Genomic DNA, 23,253 nt, shown 5'->3' on the forward strand with positions numbered 1-23,253 from the left:
TTGGCGCCGCTAACCGAAGATGAACTATCTGGTTTAAAGCCTATTCAGTATAAGCCTCCCCCCCCTTTGTCTCTGGGACAACAGCCGTGTTTAAAAATCTTGAGCTTATGGAAGATGAAAAATAAAGGCTAGCCTTTGAGTATCATTCCTATCCATGTAATTATATTACTGTCTTACAATTCATATACAGTTCACATACAATTTGCATACAATCAAGTCCGTCATTTTTCAAGAAGTTTGACGTTCGAGGTTAACAACTGTACTTGAAGAATAATTGGGGGACCGGGCGATCGACGCCCCAGCACGTCGGCAGAATGCCTGGAACTGTCGCAGAAGGGCCCAGCGTTTCCCTATCCTGTAAGAAGAATATGGAACGTGCACTTGGGGAAATGGCGCTGATGTTGGCAGTCGCGAACAATTTCTGGGGCAAGGATGACGCTGGTGTTCAGCCACTGCTAGAGCGTATGCAAAATGGGAAAGCAACTTGCGATGAATTGAAGGCGTTCTACAACAGTACACACCGGAGCGCAACTTCGAATGGAGTCGAAGGCTCACATGTGTTTAGCTCGAGCTGCGATAGAAGACGATTATGCCCGAAAGATGACTGCGCTATGTCGCAAACCGCTCGGTTCGTCAGAAGCCGGTACTCTACGAGCCTCCCTCGACGTCATGCGCGGAGAAGTCGAAGCCATGGGAAAAGCGCATCAGGGGATCGCAGGCCAAATGAAAAGCGAGTTAGAAGAACCGTTGGCTGCGTTTGCCGGAGGAATGAAAGAGCGGAGAAAGATTGTACAGACTGGTATCGAGAAACTTTTCAAGCAGAAGCAACAGCAGACTCAAGCGGTGAACAAGGTGCGCAAACATAATCGAGACTCCGAAGCTTCTGTCTGACCTGAAGTAGTCTCGAGACCGGTATGAACAGGACTGTCTGAAGATAAAAGGCTACTTAGCCCAAGGCCATATGGTAATGGGGCAGGAAGAGCGCAAGAACAAAGCCAAGATGGAGAAGACCCAGATCCAATTAGCTACCACAAGCAACGAGTATGAAGCAGCCGTTAAAATACTTGAAGAAACGACAGGACGATGGAATAGAGACTGGAAGGCTGCATGTGATGTGAGAAACATTGCACTCTGTAGAGGTTGAGCGCAGCTAATGGTCATAGAAATTTCAAGATCTTGAGGAGGAGAGACTTGACTTTATGAAGAGCAGTTTGTGGACTTTTGCAAACGTGGCCTCGACTGTTTGTGTTAGCGATGACGCTGTCAGTGTCTATCAAAGCTCGATCTAAGGCTTTGCTAACTTTTCCAAGTCGTGCGAGAAGATACGGCTTTCACTTGAAGGGTGCGAAGTCGAAAAGGACATCTCTGGTTTCATTCAGGAGAAAGGGACTGGGCAAGAGATTCCCGATCCTCCAAAGTATATCAACTTCTGTCGTGGCGATGTCAATGACAATGTTTCGGAAGCCTCAGAAGACGATTATTCAGTCGCTCAGTTCCAGAGGACCATCAATCCTGCTTTCCGCAGCTCTTCTCCTCAACCCTCAACGTTCGAATCCCACCACGATCCTCAGTCAGATTTGGCTGCACGCATGGGCCACCTTGAGACGAATACACCTCCGAGTCGTGAGACGACCATGACCCCACAGAAAGCCATGCAACAGCTACCTCCATTGATCGACTATCGAAGACAGGCCCAGACGCAGGCTCCTTATCAGCACAAGGTAGATGAATTGCCCACTGTGCCCCACAACGAATATCCTACCGACGGAATGACTATGTTCTGTCGAACTGCACCACCTTCTGAGCGTAGCTCTGCTGCCAGCCCTGTAAGACCATCAAGTCGAGACTCTCAGAGTGAGTACTCAAATCCTACGTCCTTTTCGAGTCAGGAGCCTGTGAGCGGAAAGCAATCGCCTATCAAGCACGGCGAAGGTCAAATGGTGCCTGCAATGAGCCCGACGAAACAGATCCAGAAGAAGAGAAGTGGTTTCTTCAGCAACAGCCCGTTCCGTAGAAAGAGCAAGCACGAGAAAGAGGCTCCAGCAATAGCTACCCCTACTGCTCGGAACACTTGGGGTTCTTCGAATAGCCGGCATGATGACTCTAGCCCAACTCGCCAGTACGGCCATGCTCGAAACTCACATGACCGTTACTCAGGAAGTCCCGAGCCCGTCGATCCAAGAGCCAATTTCCAGTTGAACGTTGGACCCAACGTCTTCGATGTTGCTTCGCCTGATTCCAACCGCAACAAGCCCGCTCCAAGGAACATGCACTCTCCCGTCAAGGACTTAGACCCCATCGCCGCTGCTCTCGCTGAACTTAAAGGTGTCAACAAAGAATCCTCAGTCCGCATGTCAGCAGACCGTTATGCGGGCGTTGCTACCCCTGGACCTCCGAGCGCATCCGGAATGCAGAATGGAGATACTTCAGCTGCGCAACGAGGCACACCACCACCCTCTTACTCCGACCAATCTGTCAGACGTCTTGATGCTCCGCAACCGGCCTTCACCTCTGCGCAGATGCAGTCGACCACTCGCAAATATGTTGGCCAGAATCAAGAAATGTACGGTTCTTCTCGCCCTGGTACCCGTGGTAGCGGGCCTGAGATGCCTCGCGCGACATCACCTCGTCCTATGAGGAGCACTAGCCCAAGACCTGGATACCAAGGGCAAGGTCAGCAGGGCAATCCACGAGCTGCAAGCCCGAATCCGTATAACAATGTCGGCCGCCCAAGGCAAAGCCCCAGCGCGAGCCCTACAAAGCCCCTCTATTCTCAGCACAACTCACCGGACGACGTAGGCCGGGCACCCTCGCCACAACCACAGTACGCAAGACAAGAACGGCCAAATAGCAGCGGCGGTATGGCAATGCAGCTTTCCAACGGAGATGTCAGTAGCGGCGGTCAAAGAGGGCGAGGAAACGGAGGGCGACCAATCAGCTATTACGGCGGGCAGCCACAGCAGCCAGATCACGGAGCTAGCAGAATTAGGAGTAGGAGCACAGCGGACGGACGGAAGTACACTCAAGACGGAAGACCAATTTTGCATTTTGGTGAGTCCCTCCACCTGTGGACATTGCGTATCTTTGTGACCATGATGGAAGAGATACTGTGGCGACAATCATGCTAATACACTAATACAGCAAGAGCATTGTATATGTATCGCGCCGCTATAGCGGAGGAGCTGAGCTTCGCAAAGGGTGATGTCTTAGCAGTTCTGAGACTGCAAGATGATGGATGGTGGGAGGCGGAGGCGACAGGCAAGAAGAGCAGACCAGGGTTGGTGCCGAGCAATTATCTGCAACCTTGTTAGTATCTGAGGACTATGGGACATGATGTCATGTACAGAAGGAGCGCTCTGGGATGACGTCGTGAAGGTAAAGAGACTAGCTGATGGATTGGAAATGTGGCATAAATCCCCCTTCGTTTCACGTGATACTTAAGACAGCGGAAGAGCACAATGCTGGATATAGTCAACAGTTTCTCATCGTGTCAAGTCCCATGCAGCGAGTTTTCATACCTCTCGAATGTCACAAGGGTTGCTATTGGGATAGGTGTCAAAGAAATGACAGTCGAGACAATACCAACCCTCAAACCTTCGACCAGAGCAGCATCAACGAGGAAGTTCCTAGGCTGTTTAGCGCTCTTTCTGGGGCCATTTCTGTCATGAGTGACCAACGCTACCGGGTCGATGCCCAAAAGCTACGTGAGTAGGGGTCTAGCGCTCCAGAATGTTACTTTCTTTGACAGCTTGCCTGCTATCCAGCCACCGTGACAGGTCCTCCCAAGGGCCACGGACAAGCACAACAGAAAACCTTGTCACACAGTTAACGAGCATAGCCCAATGTCTCTCCTCCGCTACCGTGTAGCAGCCAATAAAGTCATAGCCAACTGGCGGTCGATTGCGACCTGATCGTTCTTCTCCTCCAGCTCCCTTCTCACCGCAGCTAGCACAACTTTCGCGGTGGCCAGCTCCCCGTTTCGCTTTCTCCGCCGCTTCCTTGGCCTTCCTTGCCTCCCTCTCCTTGGCTCTCATGTCTGCCCGCATCATCTTCTCCCTTGCGAAGTCAGCCTTGACCCACCCGTTTGCTGCCAACTCCAACCCTCGGAGCCAGTGCTCCCTCTTGTAAATTTCGCTCCAACGGCCGTCCTGGCCCCAGTCTCGTTTGTCCGGGCGATCCATCATGTCCACCCACCACCAGTTTCTCAGGCAATTCACCTCATTTTCCAATGCGGCGATCTTCTGGTCATAGATGGCCCGGATACGGTGAGCAGGGGCAGGGCCTGAGATACGAAGGTGTGTCTCCTTCTTCTTCTTCATGTCAACTTTACACAGGTTAGTGGGGGACTGAACGGACGAATACCAACATACTGGTAGATTTGCGGATGCCGCTGGAGCCGGAAAAGGAAGAAACAGCAGATTCGGCGAGGGGCGGTGTATTCGTTGGCAAGTTCGAAGCGACCGGGAAGGGGTGAGGGACCTCCAAGTCGTCCTTCCAGCCAGTTGTTGCTGCCATTTCGATGTTGTGATTGACCGTAAGAGGACAGTGTTCATGCACTCGACCAGCGAGCGGGATTTTATTAATGGGGTGACGAGATCAAAGAAGAATGTGCGTGGTGGGTGAGCAGTAGGATGTGGTTACGTTGATCATATAGGCAAGGCAAAAAAAAAAACGGACGAGCACTTACCTTTATATCTGACAAAAGCAAGATATTTGGGAATAGACAATAGGACAACAGATCGTCAATACCAGGTCTCAATTGAGTGAATTTCCACTTTGTGATCAATTTGGAGATTTCGTCGCACCCACTTCGCCCGTCGTTCGGTTGGTTTTTAGCGGACCCCTATTGTCAAAACGTGCGCAACAATGCCTTTGAAAATGGCCCCTATTGAAACCCGGAGTTTGAACAATGCAACTCCTGAATTGTGTGAACATTCACTCTTGATACGTAGACACCAAAAATGATCAACATTCGCAGAACGTTGCGGCTGCTACGAGAAATTTTTGAACGAGTGACATTTTCCTCCTCGTTAACTGTGTGACAAGGTTTTCTGTTGTCTGGCACTGTTTGCTTCGTACAAATCACGTATTCAGACCCTTCTGCTTGACCAAGTCCTGGAAGACCAAGAGCCCAGCAGAACAGGGGTGACTCGGTAATACACTGTTCGCCGCTGTTGCTTGTCGGATTTGAGGCGCCGCAGTGGTCGCTCTTTCTTGCTCTTCGCTTGATAGGGTATTGGTTGCTCTAGAATGGTGCAGTCATTGATCCCGTGCAAGTGTGATCAAATGATGGGTATAAATAGCCGTGAAAGCAATCTGAAGGAGAAGTACCGACCGCCATTTGCCCGCATTCACGGATCACCACCGGTCAAATTCGTGTCCATCGAGCTCCTTCGATGACTTAGTGAGCAATTGACTTAAAATCCTGCCAACATGTGCACGCCTTCGAAAGCATCAGTTAGTCGTACCACAGAGCCGCAGATGAAATAGTGACTTTTATATATAACATGGACGAATGGATTCTCCCCAGTCCATGCCTTGATTTATTTCACTCTGGAAGTCACCAATTGGCCTCCCCGAGAGCTGTTACCTATCTATTGTTATGCATCTCATAGCAAGCCTTCGACTGAGAGGATTACGGCTTGAATTTTAGACGACGTGGCGGACAAATTAGGGCAGAACGCTCAGTCTCATCCTCGTCCTACGCATGAAGCTTCGGAGAAGGTTCTTTGTCGGGTGGACAATGTCAACTTGGTCCGCAAGACTTAACAGTAGGGGATGCTTGACTCTTAAAGTTTGAGCATGAGAATTAAAACCCCTTTCCAAGCGTCAATAGGTGTGATGAGATTTCCTGAGGGTTGACCAAGATATAGAACTCGTTACCAAACAAGTGACGGCAAACGCCCGGACTTGAATAATACAATCACCAAAGTCATGCCCAAGCTGTCTTAAGAGAAGACAGGATATCTGTGAAAGCGAATTATTCGGTAGGACGAAGCCGTGATTAATCGATATGGATGTCAGATCTAGCGAAGGATTCTGTTTTGATGTCAATTACAGTCTTCATACCGGCCAGAACCGCTATTCCAGAAAAGTGAATTATCATCTCTGCAATCGTTCTCTATGGCAGGAGATTTCTGGAGTTCTCGATTAAAGCAAGTCAGTGGCCTTTGAGATCATCATGAGTTGACAAGCTTCCTAAATTGAAATCCCCTGAGCTGACAAGATGATCGTCGAAGGAGGTTTAGATCCCCATTCATTGACTTAACGAAGGTAAGAATACCTGCAGCATCGTCAAATTATCGAGGCCTTGTATCCTAGGAGCAAGCCACAAGGGTGTCATGATGAGGCAGCTTTGTGGGCAAATCTCAATTACAAGCTCTCGGGATCCGGGTGACAAATGGGTAATTGCCCGCTGATATTGCGCATGTAAGCGGTGGAAAGCCCAAATTACTCGTTTCGGAGTATTGATATCCCTCGAAACGTCATTGTGAATGGAGAGATACCGCCATGATGCCGCTTATTGAGCTGTGCTAGCCTTCAGACCGAACAACACGAAGGTTGGGGAGATTTACTAAGCCACTTCGACGTCGCCTCTTTCGCCTGATTCCTCAAAGCATTGGTTCCAATACCCACCAGCTTGCGCAAAGCCGAGACTCTCGACGAATCTACCAAGCATACATCTGCCCAGTGTATCGCCTCCACAACTCTCCAAGGGCAGCACTCTCTCATTCACCAGCACCCTCACCATTTCTTCTTCCTCCCCATCACATTGCAACTTCTCAAAGTACGCCCGGGCCGCAAAAGGCACAGTCCAAGCGGCCGAATACCCGTGCATTTCTTCCACAGTCATCGTATGAGTCGTGCTCAGAGGAAGGGTGCTGTTATACAGTCCTAGCGCCGCAAAGACGGCAGTCATGTCGTTATCGTGCCCGAAGTCTGCATACAGGCTCCTTCCCAGGGGGAAAGTATTGGGGTTTGTATCAAGCGTTCGATTGACACTCGTATGATCAACTACCGGCTTCCCCGTTAGGCGCGCAACAAGCTCATTGACGAATCCAACACCTTGCGTAGGTCCAAGCGGATTACCAGCGCCATAGCCATAGTATTTGCCCAGTGTTTGGTAGTAATCATACTGCTTCCACTCGGCTCGAGTGAAGAGAGCGCAGAAAGGAGATAGGTTGCTGGACGATGAAACCACCGTCTCGAATGGGCACAGGTCCATGATTAAAATTGTGTCTGTAAGGGTGAGGCTTGCGTTTGGAAGATTGGCGTTCAGACGTGCAGTGATCGATGGAGTAAATACGGAGGCATATGTGGCTTGAGCGGTGGAGCTAATATTAGAGGTCTCGAAAGCGGTGCAAAGCCCGTGATCCAGGGTATTGTTCGAACCGTCAGCCTCGCTGATAACAGTCACACTATACGGGTACTCGTCATCCTGGGTTCCTCCAGCTGTCTTTTCACGATGAAACCCTTTGTTGAATTCTTGAGCGGAGTCAATGACACGCGGCTGACCCGAGGCTCTGACAAATGGTAGGGTGTTCTTGGCAAGATCTTCGTATCGATTAAAGAAAGCCCTCCCTGAATTTACTAGTTCTCGCTTTCCAAAGTCGGTGAGCTGGTCTGCGCCCAATGTGTAGCTGTAGTTGGCAAGGAAAGCAAAATCGCCTTGAAAGATCCTCACTTTGCTTTTGATTTTTCCGATGACTTGAGAATAAGCCAAGGTCTTTGACATGGTAGGATCTCGAGCCCCGTGCCTAGAAAGTACCTGTGCAAAGGCAACATGACAATGAGATGGTACGTCAGAAGAGATCTCGGATGGCACTTTGAAATATGGAGAATACTGTCCCCAAGCATGAGAAAGCTCTGGTTGACATTGGTAGCCCTCCAGAACGGAGTCACAACCCGCAGTCGCTCCAGATTCTCTGGAGAATCTAGACTGTCAGAAATAACATCAAGAAGTTCAAGGATGATATACATACAGCATCCAGAGGGCTATGAAGCCTGCAGTAAGTGTAGCCAATGTCATGATGGTCGCAACTCCGGCCCCAATCCCGCGCTGTCGGAAAAGTGAACGGCATCTGCCCTGCCACCTTGTTGTCTTTCCGAACCCGCGAGAAAGGTCTTCTGATTCTCGGCCAGAAGCTAAGAGTGATTCCTCATCCTCCGGTACTGCCGACATCTTATGCCTCCAGCGCGAACGTCTTGCAGACATGGGGTTTAGCCATCAGCGGATGCGCTTGTCGCCAACAAATGTCAACCAAGGAAGGATATGCTGTCATTTTCGAGACATCCATATAATCAGTCTGAGACACATCGAAGGTATCTCATCTCGATTTGCTTGTTTTTTTGTAGAGTTAACACATTACTTTGCTCCGCTGATACTGGCACCCAGGACACCAGAGATGTTACTTCTCTGATGGATGTCAAAAGAGACTAATCCAGAATGGGCATGGCACGCCGCCTCGAGTAAGACTTAGTACGGTACGGTAGGTAGGTAAGGTGGTAAGGTAGGTACAATCACTGCAATGCAGATCACTAAATGGTGGCTACAAAAATTTCATTGATGAACATTATTCAGATGAACTAATCCCAGAGCTAAGTCTACCCTGCTATCACTATCGCAGGCTTGCCATCCTCAAAGAAGTGCCATCCATGTGTCCATCTTCTTCGCCCATTGAGCGCTGTCCTAATGCAACCGAATTATCATTACCTAGTTGCACCGGCCTTCTTCCCTTTCTTCGCATCATAATCGACCACCCTTCTCCTTTTGTGGTCCTGTGCCAATCTATACCTCGAGTATAGCATGAGCGTATCCTTCAACACAACGAACAAACACCCTCCGACGATGCTCCTCCCAAAGCGAGACTGCAAGAAACCAGCTGGATATCGATCCCAGCGGCCTGGTGGTGTTGTCCAAGAACGAGGTAATGCTACTTGAAGCAGAGCACCCATGGCCGCAGAGATACTAGGGAAGAGTAGAGCACCCATGATGGTTTGAGGTAGAGAGAAGAAATTCAGGACGAGACCCTGTACCCCGTTCTGATTTTGGTGTTGGTGTTGATGTTGATGGTGGTGTAAACGCCGTTGTACATTTGGGACATGAGCTTGGTTACCTTCCGCAGGCCGATTCTGGTTCGGATTCTGATCTTGAACTCGGTCTTGACCTTGATTGGCGGGGCCCTGCTCTTCCTCCGGAGCGTTACCTGCTGGCTGCCCTTCTTCGTGGCCTTCCTCCTCTTCAACAATCTCGACCTGTAGATCAAGCCCGATGTCCATACCATCCTCGAATTCATTTGCTTGTTCTTGATTTTGTTCATGCTCTTCGTCTCCTTCATGATCACCAGCTCGCGGTTGGATCTGCTTGATCCAAGCCTTCTCCCTCGGCGCACATACTCTGTCGTAGAATTCATTGTACGCCGCGCGAATGTAGGGTAAGATAGCCACGGTCATTGAAGCACTTGGTGGCCAAAGTGGGCCGTCCCGTTGCGGGCCAGTCGACGCAAAATAGAATATTGGCAGGATAGGTAAGAGGTTGTCAGCGTATCTGGTCCTCGCAGCTATGAGTGCGAGGGGAATAAAGGGCAGACCCAGGGCCCATCTGCTGTAGATACCGACGGCATTATCGATTCCTAACAAACGCTCGGCGTCCTCAGGGCCAAATAAAAGGTAGATGGTGCTAAACCCGTGCATCCGACATCCCGTGACTACCGTTCCAGCCCTAAATTCGGAGTCAGCCTTACTTCTTCGAGGCAAAGCCGAGTAACAAGACAGTTCGGAGAGGTGTCAAGGGTCTTCTGCATCCGGAATATGTCTTGCAACTCGAAGAGTCGTTCGGATGAGGAAGAACGGGGTCCGAAGTGTACATACAAGGTGACGAAAGTGAAGGGCAAGATGAGTCGTGCAGCAGCGCGCTGCACTGCTCGCACACCTTCCACAATAAGACTACGAGGCCGAGCTATGGTGATCTTGGCTTTGCACTGCGGGCATTCTATCTTCGGAGGGCCATAGCTCTTCCTGTTTTGTGGGGCTTCCAGGTCCGCCACAAAGTCCAGGAGGCACGACTCGTGAGCTGTCAGAGAACATGGACAAGGTGACCGCCACTCAGAAGAAGTTGGAGTATCTTCTGTCTCGTCCGCAAAGCATATCCAGCATTTTCGAGGTTCCTTATTTGATTCCGCTGTTTGTATTTTCGGCCTCGCTTGTTGCTTCGGCTGAGGCTCTGGCTCCGGAGAGGATTCCGACGACGAGGGGTGGTTTAGTAGAACAGTTTGTGAGTCTTCCGAAGTCGTAGATTGAGGTATGCTTGATCTCCGGTGTTGTTGCGAGGATGAGGCTTCAGGCGACGATCGGCGCTGTTGGGAGGGCTGTTGGCGCTGAGGAGGTAGAGAGGTCATGACGAACCAAAGGAATAACTAGAGCGGCCAGAGTAGTATTCAAACCACGAGCACCGTTAACCGCTAACGAGCTTGCGAAGGACCAGTAAGTGAGCGAGTGAGTAGATTGATGACTCTGAGGCCTCCTGTCTGTTGCCTCAATCCCTCAGAGTGCTCAGTCCGCTAAGCTCCTTCGGATTAGCACCTTCTGCTTACTACGGAAGGCTGCGAAGTCAGCGGACTACTCTAACCCAAAGAGGCTAAGCAAAGGGCCGCTAACCCGAAGAGGTTTAGCGATCTTGGCACGTCTGACGGACTGAGGGAACAACAACGACGAGGTCAGAGGCCAATTGAAGTGACCATTCAATGCTTGCTAAATTATGAAAGTAACTCAAAGCCCAAGTCTATGCTTCAACGGTGGCTTTGAGCAAATTGCTGACTAGTCAACGCCGAAGCTCGAGTCTTATAACCCACGTAAACACAGAATGCGGCAAGAGAATCGGCGCTTTGTGATGAAGTAGAATATTGCACTTCAGGCTATGGCTCAAAATAATTCCGTCCGAAAGTCTGGCAGACAGCGAGTGCCCAACAAGAAATATACCGTCGATGCTTTTGAAGGCCTCGACATTGTTGAATTCGGATTCTGAGGAAGATCTTGAAGTACTGCAGCAGCTGCAAGACTCAAAAAATGACCATGATTTTTTAGAAGACCATGTCGACGGCAACGAAGAGGAAGAGTCTCTCGCTGACGAAGTTTCTGATGGCTCGGCGATCCTGACACCAGAGGAAGAGTATGAAGATGCCCAGTCATATGCAAGCTCGGATCCAGAAGAACGTGACCTTCGAAGTACTACCAAAGACCATAAGCGAAAGCCAAGGGGTTACTCTTCCAATCAAGATGCTAACGTTCATTCTCGAGGTATGCTCGAGAATCCGACGAGAACTGACCATGACCGAAGCCGGGTCATGCTGTTTTCCGGCTCAGACGTCGAAGACATTTTGCATGTTGTCAATTCAAGAGACCAATGGGCTGCTGATCCCACACTACCATGCAGAGGGAATATGTGCCATTCAGTCTCGCACACCGACGAAAAGCGTCAGATGGAAGCAACGGTAGGTTGGGACTGGTACTATGACCACGGAGGTCGAAATTTGTTTGCTAAGAAGCAAAAAGTACCAGTGCTGAGCTCGGAAGAGGGTGTCGCTTATTTGCCTCCGACTACATCTAGCAGTCACAGCTTTCTTATGGGGCCTTACGGAAGACAGAAGGTATTTACCCTACCACTGTCGCAAACCCTAAGCCTCGAGGAAGCATGGGACACTGATTTCGAATCGTCTGAACAATCTGGAGAAGAATTCAGAAACAGCAAGAGACGAAGGCTTGGCTGGATGTTGAATGTTGGTACCCGTGTAAGATGTCTAGATTGGGCCCCAAATCATTACGGTGATACACAGTATCTGGCATTGGCAGTTGCTGAAGCTTCGACCTCCACTCGCGCAACAACGCCAATCGAAGCTCCAGCATTCACACCCTCGTGTTCTGCTCCTTCGAGTGTTCAGATATGGTCGTTTGAATCCTCCAACAACACCATGGGTCCCACCCAACGACCTGAACTCAAACAGGTGTTATGTACCGAATGGGGAGAAATTACTCAACTTAGATGGTGCCCTGTACCCAGGGCCAAGAGAGACGAAGACGCTCTTGGCAAGATCTCTATTGGGTTGCTCGCCGGTATTTGGGGTGACGGTTGCGCCAGGGTCTTGGACGTCCAGCTTGAAAAGGGGCAAGGGGCCAATACGAGCTACTGTAAGTTTCGCCGTGATCAATTGCTTGACGTACGTGGAATGGCTACCAACAATTCAAATACCAATAGTGAAGGTCCAGTCAGCAGTGTTCTCGGCCAGCTCGGGGCTTCTACCTCTCGCAGTTACAGAGCAAGAAGACGTCAGACCGGTCACCACGTGCCTGACTTGGCTTTCGGCCACAGATCTTGCCATTGGATACTCCAATGGCGCCCTCGGAATCTACAATATCTACCCTCAAGTCCCCCATTCATCGCTACCAAATTTGCACTCGAATAACTCGGCAGATGATAGCGCATGGCCTCCTACCCCTGCTCCAGCTGAGCACAATGAATTTCCTGAAGCAGCTAATGCGTCCAATGGTGGATCCCGGAACCCAAGCCTCCCGTCCCTCAGTGGCTACGACCTAGAAGACGAAACAACGCATGTGAACATCGGGCCTTGGCTGTTCCTCCAACTACACTCGACCTACATACTGTCGCTCACAACCGCCTATCCCACTCATCCCACCCTCTTAATCTCTTCCTCGCTATCCGGCAACCTTCGCCTGACCTCTCTCCGCGCACCTACAACCGATTACGTCCTTTCAACGCGCACACGTACGCCACCATCAAGTCTCGCGTACTGCGACAGCCTCCTTTCAGTGGTCGCTCTAGAGGAGACCTCGGAGACCTTACGGTTGTGGGGTTTGCGTTGTTTCTATGCCAGCATTGCCTGCGGGAAGCTGGGAAGCGCGCCGGGGCCTGGACAGGGGATCGTGGATGTAGGCAAATGTCATTCTTCTATCGCTGCAGGTGGAGCCGATGGGAGTGTCATTATCACGAACCCGATGAGAAAAGCGCTCGGGAGGAAAGATGCAGGCTGGCAGCAAGTTGTCTTCAAGCATGAGTGGGTGAGGAGACCAGGGCAGGGCCCTCATCAGGGTATGAGTCGTATTACGGAAGGTTACAAGGGAGAAATGGTGTATTTTGGCTTGCAACATGGGAGTAAACCTAAGGAAAGCGTGGCTAAGAGTACAATTTACGAAGAGGAGACCGCTGTGACGGCGTTGGCATGGAACCCAAACAATTGTGGATGTGGAGGATGGTTGGCCGTAGGTTGGGGAAGTGGGTTGGTCAGAATACAGGACATGGCGGTCTAACAACGATATTCCATGGTGATGAAAGAATACTGACCGGCATGCCACGCAAGAATCCACGTTGGGATCGGCATGTCTACCAATCAAGTGAGACTGAGAGACGCCTGCCAGTTCCTTGAGTCAATGTGTTGTAGATGGAACATCTGCCTGGACTCCAAATATCTCTCATACGGGTGCAGCTTAGTAGATGGGGGGAGGTAGGAAATATCAAGCCAAGCAGTAGCAAATGGAACGCAAGGTAAAGCGAAACCCAGGCCAAATGGAACCACCAGGGTAAAAAGAGCCCTACGGTAAACGGAATCCCCAGGGCAATTCAAGAGTAGTTCTCTTTAAAGCTGAATCGCTAGCAGCGAAGTCGCTCGCAAGCGATGGTTGTTCATCGACATGCTCTACCTCTTTCACTGTACTGCTTGATGAATGCACCTCGAACATAAAATTTAACAGTGGAAAATTCTAGGTGCTGTAATTGATTGTCTTGGAATAGCGATACCACCGTGTCCGTACTCACGGAAAGTTGGGTCGTCTATGTTTCTTTGAGTCCTTGTCTAGGCTTTTGCAAGCTATTCATTATCCCAAAGCGTTTTTGGTTCCATGTACACATGATGCAACTCCACCGCCGGGGAGCCGTCGCGCTCAGTGACTGCTTGCCTTTCCACAACATCGTGAATGTAGCAGTCTCTAAGGAGCTCGAATGTGTTGCCCCCTTTCACAGACAGAACTGATCCCAAAACCTAAGGCGAGTTGGCGCCAGCGAAGTTATAGAATGCGTCTTGCTCTTGCATTTCTAAGGGACTGATATCGAAGTAGTCATTCTCTGTGGAGAAGAGTTATACCATTACCACATGCAGTCTGAAAAGAACCGGCAAATCCCTGCTATCTTCTCCCCAAGGTTGATCCAATCGCATCTGATAGTACTTACAATCCCGCACTTGACATCTTCGCCGTTCCCTCACTAGACTCCGCCGAATGCTGCTGATATACACCGTCTGTCAAGAGTCTCCCAAAAGGATCTCGTTCGCTGTCAGTAGCACAGCGAGACAGCACAAGAAGACATGAGCTATTAAAACCGAGGTTTGAGAGCCATATCTTCTTCCAAACCAAGAGTACATCTTTACTGAAATTGCTTATGGATTGAAGAGAGGGAAGACGGTAACTGGCGCTGATATTCAATCTGTGAAAAGATATCAAGACAAATACCGCTAACGTAATGGTGTATCCGTTCAGGATCTCCAATTCCATCTTGTGTCCTTCATAAGCGGCGTACTAATTCAAGTATAAGAAGAGATTACCCTGAATGTGAAATGAGTTCCACCTAGGGAGATGGGGCGCAACATGTCTTCAATCAGGCACCCAAGTCGATGCTATTCGGTCAGCAAGAGCACGAGACTCCGCCGCGGAGTATGGCATCAAAGAGCCCGAACACATGGTGAGCTGAACCCCAACCCTTTTCAGAATATGGGGTGACGATTGCGTGTAATCAGGCTCGATCATGCTTAAGGAGGACAAGGAGTGTGGGCATGGTATAGACCCCACCATTATTATTCGAAAAATCAGAAGGTGCGGGTCATCTTTCGTTCATAGGATAAGGCCTCTTTTCTTTTTATGGACGGGTAGTACATGAATGAGGTACGTGATATGGAGCCGTGTTCGCCGACGAGACATATGGTATGCATAGATATGTCATTGAAGGATGTGTGCAGGAATAGCAGGACATCCGCGCAAGCTATTGGCTTGCTTAGCGGTCTTCCTAGACTGTGACCCCAGATCTTCCCAGAATCTGTTTCTGATGGTGTGCATCCAGACTGCTAGCCAATAAACATCAAGTCTCAGTCAAAAATGGAAGTATGTTTATGTAGATGAGGTCGTACAAATGCATCGCAAAGTTTCGTTTATCCTTTGCGGCACGAAATGCGTAGCACACCTGCTACCCCTTGGATCGATGAGTTTCTTGAGCGCTGATGGACGCCTGAACCACAATTAATATGGGTGGTGGCAACAGCGTCGTTCAGGTCGAAATCCTACACTAGTTGAGATCTTACTGACTCCGCAAAGTAACCCTTCTAAACATATCAAGGACTGCTTTTCAGCATGTACGGAGTCGCTAGTGTCATCGTTACGGCCATTGTTTTACCACTGCTTGGCTTTGTAGCTGTGTGCTTGGGATTTCATGTGCGTATTCGTCTTACGCCCACGTTTGTAGGGATCGATGACTGGTTGATCGCTTGCTCTTGTTTCCTAGTCCTTGGTCAAGGTGCTATGCGGATCGTCGGTATGATAACAAAGCCTCTTCTTCCTAATCAGCTTGTGTAAATATGAAAAGGCCCAAAAGAATCATCGTTCTCGCATTACATAGCCGCTGTCATAGAAGAGCTTAGAAGAGATAACGAGTCGACTGTTGTTGGCGCGCTGCACATCAGACCAAGGTAGGTATATATTTCCGATACATCTAGCACAAAGCTTGTACTACTGAAGTTTAAAACGTTTCACTAACTCAACATTCGCTACAGATTGACAATGCCACTATTGTCATCGAGAAATTCACATACAGCTGCATCAAACTTAGCGTACTCTTCTTCTACCGCCGCATCTTTGCCCAGCGTAAATCACTCCGAATCGTGAACAGTACTCTCATAGTCCTCATCACGCTTTGGGGTCTCACATTCTTTTTAATGCAGGTAGTTCTTGAAAGCCACAATGTTCATATCTCGCAGGAGTGGTTACTCTCGTGGTTCGCTATCATGGATTTACTAGGTGATGTTGCAGTTCTTGCGCTGCCATACCCGTGTATTCGCAAGTTGCAGATAAGCAGAAGGGCCAAAGTCGGGTTGACTGCCATCATTTTGCTGGGCACGCTGTGAGTCGAATTGCTCTCTCACGCATACACTATCAGTATCATTCGAATGCTGACTTAATTGAATAGATCACTCGTCTTTGGCATAGTATGATTATTTTACGTCACCAAGCTGTTTGCTAATATGCTCCCCACACGGCATATTCTCAATGTCGCAGTCAGCACTTTTTTCTTAATGGCGAACACTGACATAGTATAGTCTCCTTGGATCCTTCGAAAGGCAACACCAACCATTTTGCAACCCCGCCAAACCTTCTGGACGACCGCGGAAGTCTCTATTGGCCTTTTAGCAGCATGTATTCCGCCTCGAAATCCTCTGATCAGACGCGCACCGTCTTCACTAAACATAGACGACCCCATAAATTACTAGCCTTGCTTTACGTCGTTCGGACCGCAGCAAAACATCCGAGAGATTATCGAGTGTCGAGATAACTCCGAAGATTCATGAGTTCAATGAGGGTAAGATGGTGGCAAAAAAAGGGCAGATATTGAGATGAGTGACTATGGAAGCATCGAGGTGGACGAGTCTGCGAGTATTGGCAAAGTCGTGTGAAGTGTACTATGATATTCCATGATGTTCACTGTATTAAATAACGTTACTTTGTCAAGTCGAAGAGTCAGAGAGAAGAGATGGCGCACCGCTTCCTTTTGAGCTTTTTCCCCCCTCATTTATACCGTATCTGAAGTATCTATGTCAGGCTGAGTGAGAGCGCGAAGAAGAATTGTGTGTGAACATTTTCTTCAACTCTGCTTACGAGTACTCATAGCTAGCCGAGGTGCCGAGCTAGCTCACCCGCTAAAGCGGCCATGTCCATAGGAGTTTGCCAAGATTTACTTTACTAGCGTCAAGTAGTGTGGGGAAATAGATTGTGCTTCTGCATCTCCACCCTCGTTCAATGATAAATTCCACACACTTGGTGTACTATACCTCCTTTTGTCTACTCAGACTGTATCAAAGTCACGGCCAAAACGCTTGAATTCCCTTTTGTCGGAGGGGTTCATTCAGCATAGCATAGCAAATGTAACAGGGGGCAAGAGCACCGCCAAAGACGTTGCTCGGGCTCATCACTAATAAACAGGCCTTGAGGTCGTGTGGCGTGCCAATTCGAACATATCTTACATACCTTACGTCTAAATTTACAGTAATCATAGTCACAAATTTACTGAGAAACTCTGAGCACGAAGATCATCATCCATCTAAAAGGTTATCTAAGCCTCACCTTCACCGGGTTATCTACCCTCCAAGTCTCTGGGATGCCTTCCAAAAGTTCGATGAACGAGCCCGTCCCAGTGGTCAAAAACCTGGAAGACTTGTACCCAAAAGATGCTCTCGAGTCCCAAAGGGCACGCTTTGAACATCTCAAAATTCGATTCTCAGAGCTATATGGACGGTCTCCCCAGTTCATTGCTCGCAGCCCAGGCCGCGTCAATCTCATTGGAGAGCACATCGACTACTCGCTCTATGAGGTCCTTCCCATGGCCATAGCCGCAGATGTGCTCATTGCAGTCTCCCCAGTACCGAGAAAAAATCAAGAAGAAGTGAAGGTTCAAGTTGAAAATCTCAACCCTCACAAATTCAAATCGGGCGAGTTTTCGGTACAGAAAGATGGAAACGTCGAGATTGATGCTTCCACACTTCAATGGACTAACTACTTCAAAGCCGGGTTCAGCGGCGCCGTCGACCTTCTTCGAAAACAGAATTCCTGTTTCTCTTCATGTGGAATGCAAGTCCTTATTGACGGCACTGTGCCAGCGGGCGGTGGGCTATCAAGTAGCGCTGCTTTCGTCTGCGCAAGTGCTTTAGCAACTCTGCGGGCCAATGGCTCGGACAAAGTCCCCAAAAAGGAATTGGTGGAACTTGCCATTGTATCGGAGCGGTCCGTCGGAGTAAATTCTGGAGGCATGGATCAAGCAGCGTCTGTATTCTCCGTTCGAGGTGATGCAGTCAGCATCTCATTTTCGCCCGAGTTGTATGCCGAGGCGCTACCGTTTCCCAAAACTGACCCTCCAATAACTTTCATGATCGCCCAAAGTTTTATTGCTGCAGATAAACATGTTGCAGCTCCTGAACAGTATAATCTGCGTGTCGTCGAATGCACGCTTGCAGCAGAGGTCTTGGCCGCCAAACTACGATTGAAGCTCAAGACCGACTCTGGGCCCTTGGGCAGTAGTCTTCGTGGTTTCCAAAATGCTTACTACGAGTCCGAGAAAGCGGATCAGCGTTCCAGTGCTGAAGAACAGATCGGAGTAATGCTCTCGCTTATAGACAAGCTTCTCGACAACTCTGAAGGCTATACTCGTGAAGAGATTGCCTCCACTCTATCTATGTCAGTCGAGGCTCTTGAGCGAAGATTCATGACCAAGTTTCCCATCCGTGCCGAGCGTTTCCATCTTGGGCTACGAGCGCGTCACGTCTTCACTGAGGCTCTCCGCGTACAGGCTTTCAAACAGCTACTGCTAAACCCACCCGCTGATGCTGATACCGTTTTGCTTCCAAGATTGGGCGATATACTTAATGAAAGTCACACTTCCAGCCGAGATGTGTACGTTCACAGCTGTCCCGAGATCGATGAGATGTGCGAAATTGCGAGAGAGGCCGGGTCGTACGGTGGCCGAGTCACCGGAGCAGGCTGGGGTGGATGTTCTGTGCATTTGGTGCCAAAGGATAGGGTTGAGGCTATCGAGGCAGCTTGGGAAGAGAAGTACTACCGGAGAAGGGAACCCGATATTACAAAAGAGAAGCTAGCTGAGGCGGTGGTGGTAAGTGAGCCAGGACATGGCTCTATGATGTAAGTCGCTTCTGTTTTTTTCTTGGTGATGGCCCGATCATTACCCGACTGACAACGCCTTAGCATTGACTTATCGTGACCTTGCATGTAATATGCAATGGACTTGTACATATAACTTACTGCAGACAAAATCCGATAGACCGATGCTCCGTATAGGACAATCCTTCTCGACACGCACTGCTGTGTGTTTGTATGCAGCAGCCTTGTGAATCTATCCAAAAATGTCGGCGTAGCTAACAATGTTTGTTAGAATTTAGTAGGACTCCATATCGTGAGTGTCCATGTTCTCGCCGTACACACACACGACGGAGGTTGTTCCGATTTTTCGGCCAGTATCGCATTTCGCATGAATTCACCAACTGCGCATGGTGGTCACGGACATCAGGCATTGACTTCCAGGGGAACAAATCCACGGACATGCGATATGAGGCCATGGTGCGTCCTAATTGCCGAAATAAAAAAAAAGCCAGAGGCCTCTCATCTTTCGTCCTTCATGCCTGTTAATAAAGATGAAAGTTGACATGAATATAACAGCTTCAACTGCGCAATGCAATGTCATATTACGTACGTTGCTCATACTAGTCTCTCTGTCAGCATTCGCCTTCTCCGCAGATTACTGCAGCCGCAGCGACTACGGCGAGCCAGTCTACGAAGCCTGAATTTCCCTCCTATACGGCAAAGCGCCAGTCAGGAAAGGAACCTTCAATCTAGATTCCTTGGATCATGCCTTTTTCCTTCCGTATTTCGCGAAAGCCTCGGATTTCACTCTTGCGCAGTGGAGAAACCATGTTACTTTGCCCGAAGTATGGAGTACCCGTGAGTCTTTTTCGAAGCAACGTTCACTTCCATAGAGGGGCACACTAGTCCTAGGATAGGTGAATGCAAAATAGCCCTCATCGTCGGGAGTAACGTCGACGGGTCTCCCGGAACAGATAGTGGGCTGTGGAGTGAAATTACGCAACGCGGGAAGTCTATACTCGACCACTGCGTGTTGCACAAAACCAGAGACCCATATGGACGGGGAGGTGGGCACGGAGTCGCTGGTATTTTCATCTGCGGAGGATTCTGAACGTGTGGTACTGACGAGACACCATAAGGAAAGCATGGACGCCTCTTCGTGATCATCTACGCCTGGGGCTCTCGTTTCGATCTCGCGGCTAGAGGCTTGACACCAGGCGATCGTTTGGCCATCAATCCTGCTGCGGCGGGCCTCGTCAACTTGACCGACTCCGCTGCGATTCCAGGTGTTCAGCTCTCCAATATTACACGCTTGACAAGGGTGGTAGAGCCCGACGAGGTACAGGAACAGTGATCTAGCTCTTTTCCAGGTGCAAGCACAAGAAGTTTGCAGTCCCTCGGTCCATCTTACCCAGGCGACTTTGCTCGACTCTCGCGGTATTGTGGGAGATTGGACTTAGGGACGTAAGCCGTTCTACCAATTCGCGATGCAACCGTTGGAGCTGCTCGGCCGAGCTAAATAGTAAGGGCTCTCAAGGCATAAGCCATTCGTCAAGAGAGCTAAAATAGAGCCTAGGTATCCTCTGACAGCATGGTTATGCTAGTGCGCAGATGGTGTACAGAGCTAAGGGGGAGTGAAGAATAAAACCACTCCCACGGACTGCTGGGGATATAAAGCCTGCCTGTTCTTTTGATATCTTGAGGAAAGGAGTCTCAGCTTCATCACGAATTCTTGATGGGGGCGCATATAGATTACACAACCTCTAATCCGTCATCGTCATCATCATCGTCCGCATCCTCCATGGCGACGTCCCCACCAAAGCTCTCCCGCCCAGCTTCTTTGATACCCCGATCAGTCACAAAACGTGTCTTCTTTCTGGAGCCATCCACGCTCAGTGCGCTGACCTTCCTCTTCTTCTTGATGGGACTCAGGTGGACGTTTCTCGCTTTATTTCCCAGTAGTCCAAGCGATGTCGCATCGATGGGATCAGCTGCCTGAGGGTCCGCGTTCTTCGCTGATGTCTCGCCTCCTGTCCTCAGGCGCAGATACTCGCTTCCTGCTCCGTTACCACCTTCTCCCAGCTTCTTTGCGATCTCATTTTCTTTCTCTCTCTCCGCTAGTCGCTTACGTATCCTTTCTTCCTTACTCCCTCCCCGTTCAATCCCACCATCTGCATCCAGTAGCTGAGCGGCACTAAAACCTGGGGTAGAGGGGGCGACAAAGTATCGGGAAGCACTACCGCGATCGTACTGAGGGCCTTCTCTGGAAAGTCCGTCGTCTCGTGCGGGCTTCTGTCCCCGTCTATAGTCGCCAAAATGCCCTGTCCTCCCTCCCCGCCTTCCGCCAGGCGCAAAGGGCGCGCTCATACCTTGAACCTCCATTCTTCCTCTTCGCGTACGCTCAACAACAACGTCGACGTGAAATTCACAGAAGTCGGTGTGGCGCTTGTCGATCCAGCTTCCGCATTGCTTACCATCTTTGCGTACACTCTTACACCATCCCAGATCACGGCTGGTGCCTATCTCAAGGACGGTGTCATCACTGGACGCAAGCTTGAGACTAAATCGACCCGTATCCGCTTTACCGGGTGGTGGTGGCATGATTTCAGGGTTTAGAAGAGCAACAACCGTTCCAGGAGTGAGCTTCCGAAATCTTGTATAGCCAGTCGCGAAGAGAAAGAGGTCTACCGTCCATTTCAGGTCGGTCAGCGTAAGGACCATATATTTGCCATTTGTATTCTGTTCGCTGTCGGCCGCTTCAGCGATGGAGGTGCTCTCTGCGCTTGTGGATTTGTGAGCACCTTTGTGAATTAGAGGCGATGACTTAGACGCGATGATAGCGAGGACAACGTGATCCGGCTCCGGGACATCTGGAAGTAAAAAGTCGGGAGACTTGACAGCGCTAAGGAGTGACGGGAGCAAGAAGATGTGTTTCTCGGAAAAGGTGCCAGTCAAAAAGTTGTGAGGCAGAAGGCGCTTAGAGAGGTGAAGGGATGCGAAGGGCTCGAAGAGAGAGGTGGACGTTTCTGGACTGGCTTCCCTCGGAGGCGGATCTGAAGCTTTGGGTTTTGGTGACAGAGATCGCGCCCTTTTCCTCGAATCGTTTGATGCGGGATAAGATGGTTTCAACATCTCAGGTTGCGCGTTGGGGTTTATCCAAATATCATTAGAAGACTTGCCTTGGGCTCGAGCACGTCTTACACCAGCACTGGTGTTGCTTCGTTCATTCAGGCCTCCATTGGGTTTATTTACAGCTTTGAGTACCTCGTCTCTCGAGAAGCCGCTGCTCGCAACCTGAGGGTCGTGCTTTGATCGACGTTCCGTAACCTGCTCTGTACTGTCGGCGGCAGTCTTAAAGGCATCAATATCCTGTTGCTGGACCCCGAACCCTAAACTCTTCTGTCGCTGCAGCTTATCCGCCTTTTCTTTGCGGGCCTTGTCTTGCTGCCTCGTCTCCGCAATTTTCTCGCTAAAGGACTTGGATCTACCCGATTGATCCAACTGAGGGACAGTGGAGCTGCGTGAAAGTCCTACACTTCTTGGAACACTACTAAGTGGCGCTGTATTTCGGAAAGGATCCTCGTCTTTAGCTTGTGCCCCCTGAGGACGACGCAACGAAATGTTTTTCCCCTTCAAACCCTTGTCAATGCCTAGCAATACCCTCCCAGGCGAATGTGCTTCTTCAGCCGCGACGTGCTTTCTCTGCGGAGACACCGGTATCTGAACGTCCGTAGCAGACTTGGGGCGGGCCAAGGGCACTTTTCCGTATGTCCCTCGACTCTGAGATGGCGGCGGAAGGTTCTCTTTTCTTGAGCTTTGATCCTTTCCGCGGTTCTCGCAGTCAACATTTGAGCTAGATACACCGGCTTTAGTTTTCTTTTGCTGTAATCGTTTGAGCTTGAGCTTTGCCTCGATCGCAGCCAACTTCAACTGCAAGGTCTCTTCATCTTCTTCTCCGCCATCTTCGCCAGGGGAATCCGGAGGGGTCAATTTCCGTCTCATCGGACCCAGAATGGTTGTAGTGGATGGAATCTTTAGAGGCGATGGAGAGGGAGACGTCCGATCGTAGTACTGCCGGATCTTTTGCCGGCCCGTCGGAGAGCTTAGAAGAGCCTCATGCGGCGATCGAGGCGGCCATCTTAGGTCGAAGGCCCCTGAACATCCCGATCAGCAGCGGATTCGTTTCTCCCTGTATTGGAAAGCATACCAGTAGACATGGTACTGCAAATCGCGTCGATGCAATGGGAGCCTCTGCATTCGCCTGTGGGCAGCTAGATCTTAGCCATCGACCCTTTTTGTAAACAGTTTCCCGAACTTAATGGCCACAATTGCGTCCAA

At 49.9% G+C, this 23,253-nt stretch overlaps 8 protein-coding genes across 8 annotated transcripts; 4 read left to right on the top strand and 4 right to left on the bottom strand.

Annotated features, from left to right (window-relative positions):
- Positions 1-314: 314 nt before the first annotated feature.
- HO173_002973 (uncharacterized protein) lies at positions 315-3,311 on the top strand (the record flags this gene model as incomplete). Its single annotated transcript, XM_037304904.1, has 7 exons — positions 315-357; positions 409-513; positions 566-852; positions 902-1,114; positions 1,164-1,262; positions 1,311-3,051; positions 3,142-3,311. 7 exons carry the CDS (start codon positions 315-317, stop codon positions 3,309-3,311), a joined length of 2,658 nt encoding a protein of 885 aa, XP_037168397.1.
- Positions 3,312-3,716: 405 nt separating this feature from the next.
- Positions 3,717-4,515, bottom strand: HO173_002974 (uncharacterized protein; the record flags this gene model as incomplete). The annotated part of the gene is made up of 2 exons (XM_037304905.1): positions 3,717-4,324; positions 4,371-4,515. The coding sequence occupies 2 exons, from the start codon at positions 4,513-4,515 to the stop codon at positions 3,717-3,719; spliced, it is 753 nt and encodes a 250-aa protein (XP_037168398.1).
- Positions 4,516-6,574: 2,059 nt separating this feature from the next.
- Positions 6,575-8,029, bottom strand: HO173_002975 (uncharacterized protein; the record flags this gene model as incomplete). Its single annotated transcript, XM_037304906.1, has 2 exons — positions 6,575-7,934; positions 7,983-8,029. The coding sequence occupies 2 exons, from the start codon at positions 8,027-8,029 to the stop codon at positions 6,575-6,577; spliced, it is 1,407 nt and encodes a 468-aa protein (XP_037168399.1).
- Positions 8,030-8,709: 680 nt separating this feature from the next.
- Positions 8,710-10,397, bottom strand: HO173_002976 (uncharacterized protein; the record flags this gene model as incomplete). The annotated part of the gene is made up of 2 exons (XM_037304907.1): positions 8,710-9,721; positions 9,871-10,397. The coding sequence occupies 2 exons, from the start codon at positions 10,395-10,397 to the stop codon at positions 8,710-8,712; spliced, it is 1,539 nt and encodes a 512-aa protein (XP_037168400.1).
- A 585-nt stretch (positions 10,398-10,982) lies between these two features.
- Positions 10,983-13,320, top strand: HO173_002977 (uncharacterized protein; the record flags this gene model as incomplete). Its single annotated transcript, XM_037304908.1, has 2 exons — positions 10,983-12,183; positions 12,251-13,320. The coding sequence occupies 2 exons, from the start codon at positions 10,983-10,985 to the stop codon at positions 13,318-13,320; spliced, it is 2,271 nt and encodes a 756-aa protein (XP_037168401.1).
- Positions 13,321-17,440: 4,120 nt separating this feature from the next.
- Positions 17,441-19,036, top strand: HO173_002978 (uncharacterized protein; the record flags this gene model as incomplete). Its single annotated transcript, XM_037304909.1, has 2 exons — positions 17,441-18,957; positions 19,021-19,036. The coding sequence occupies 2 exons, from the start codon at positions 17,441-17,443 to the stop codon at positions 19,034-19,036; spliced, it is 1,533 nt and encodes a 510-aa protein (XP_037168402.1).
- Positions 19,037-19,762: 726 nt separating this feature from the next.
- HO173_002979 (uncharacterized protein) lies at positions 19,763-20,269 on the top strand (the record flags this gene model as incomplete). Its single annotated transcript, XM_037304910.1, has 3 exons — positions 19,763-19,773; positions 19,828-20,000; positions 20,055-20,269. 3 exons carry the CDS (start codon positions 19,763-19,765, stop codon positions 20,267-20,269), a joined length of 399 nt encoding a protein of 132 aa, XP_037168403.1.
- Positions 20,270-20,667: 398 nt separating this feature from the next.
- Positions 20,668-23,132, bottom strand: HO173_002980 (uncharacterized protein; the record flags this gene model as incomplete). Its single annotated transcript, XM_037304911.1, has 2 exons — positions 20,668-23,069; positions 23,123-23,132. The coding sequence occupies 2 exons, from the start codon at positions 23,130-23,132 to the stop codon at positions 20,668-20,670; spliced, it is 2,412 nt and encodes an 803-aa protein (XP_037168404.1).
- Between the last annotated feature and the right edge of the window lie 121 nt (positions 23,133-23,253).

This window comes from Letharia columbiana (assembly GCF_014066305.1).
Source record: "Letharia columbiana isolate WasteWater2 chromosome Unknown Sc0000006_s0, whole genome shotgun sequence".
Taxonomy (NCBI): Eukaryota; Fungi; Ascomycota; class Lecanoromycetes; order Lecanorales; family Parmeliaceae; genus Letharia; species Letharia columbiana.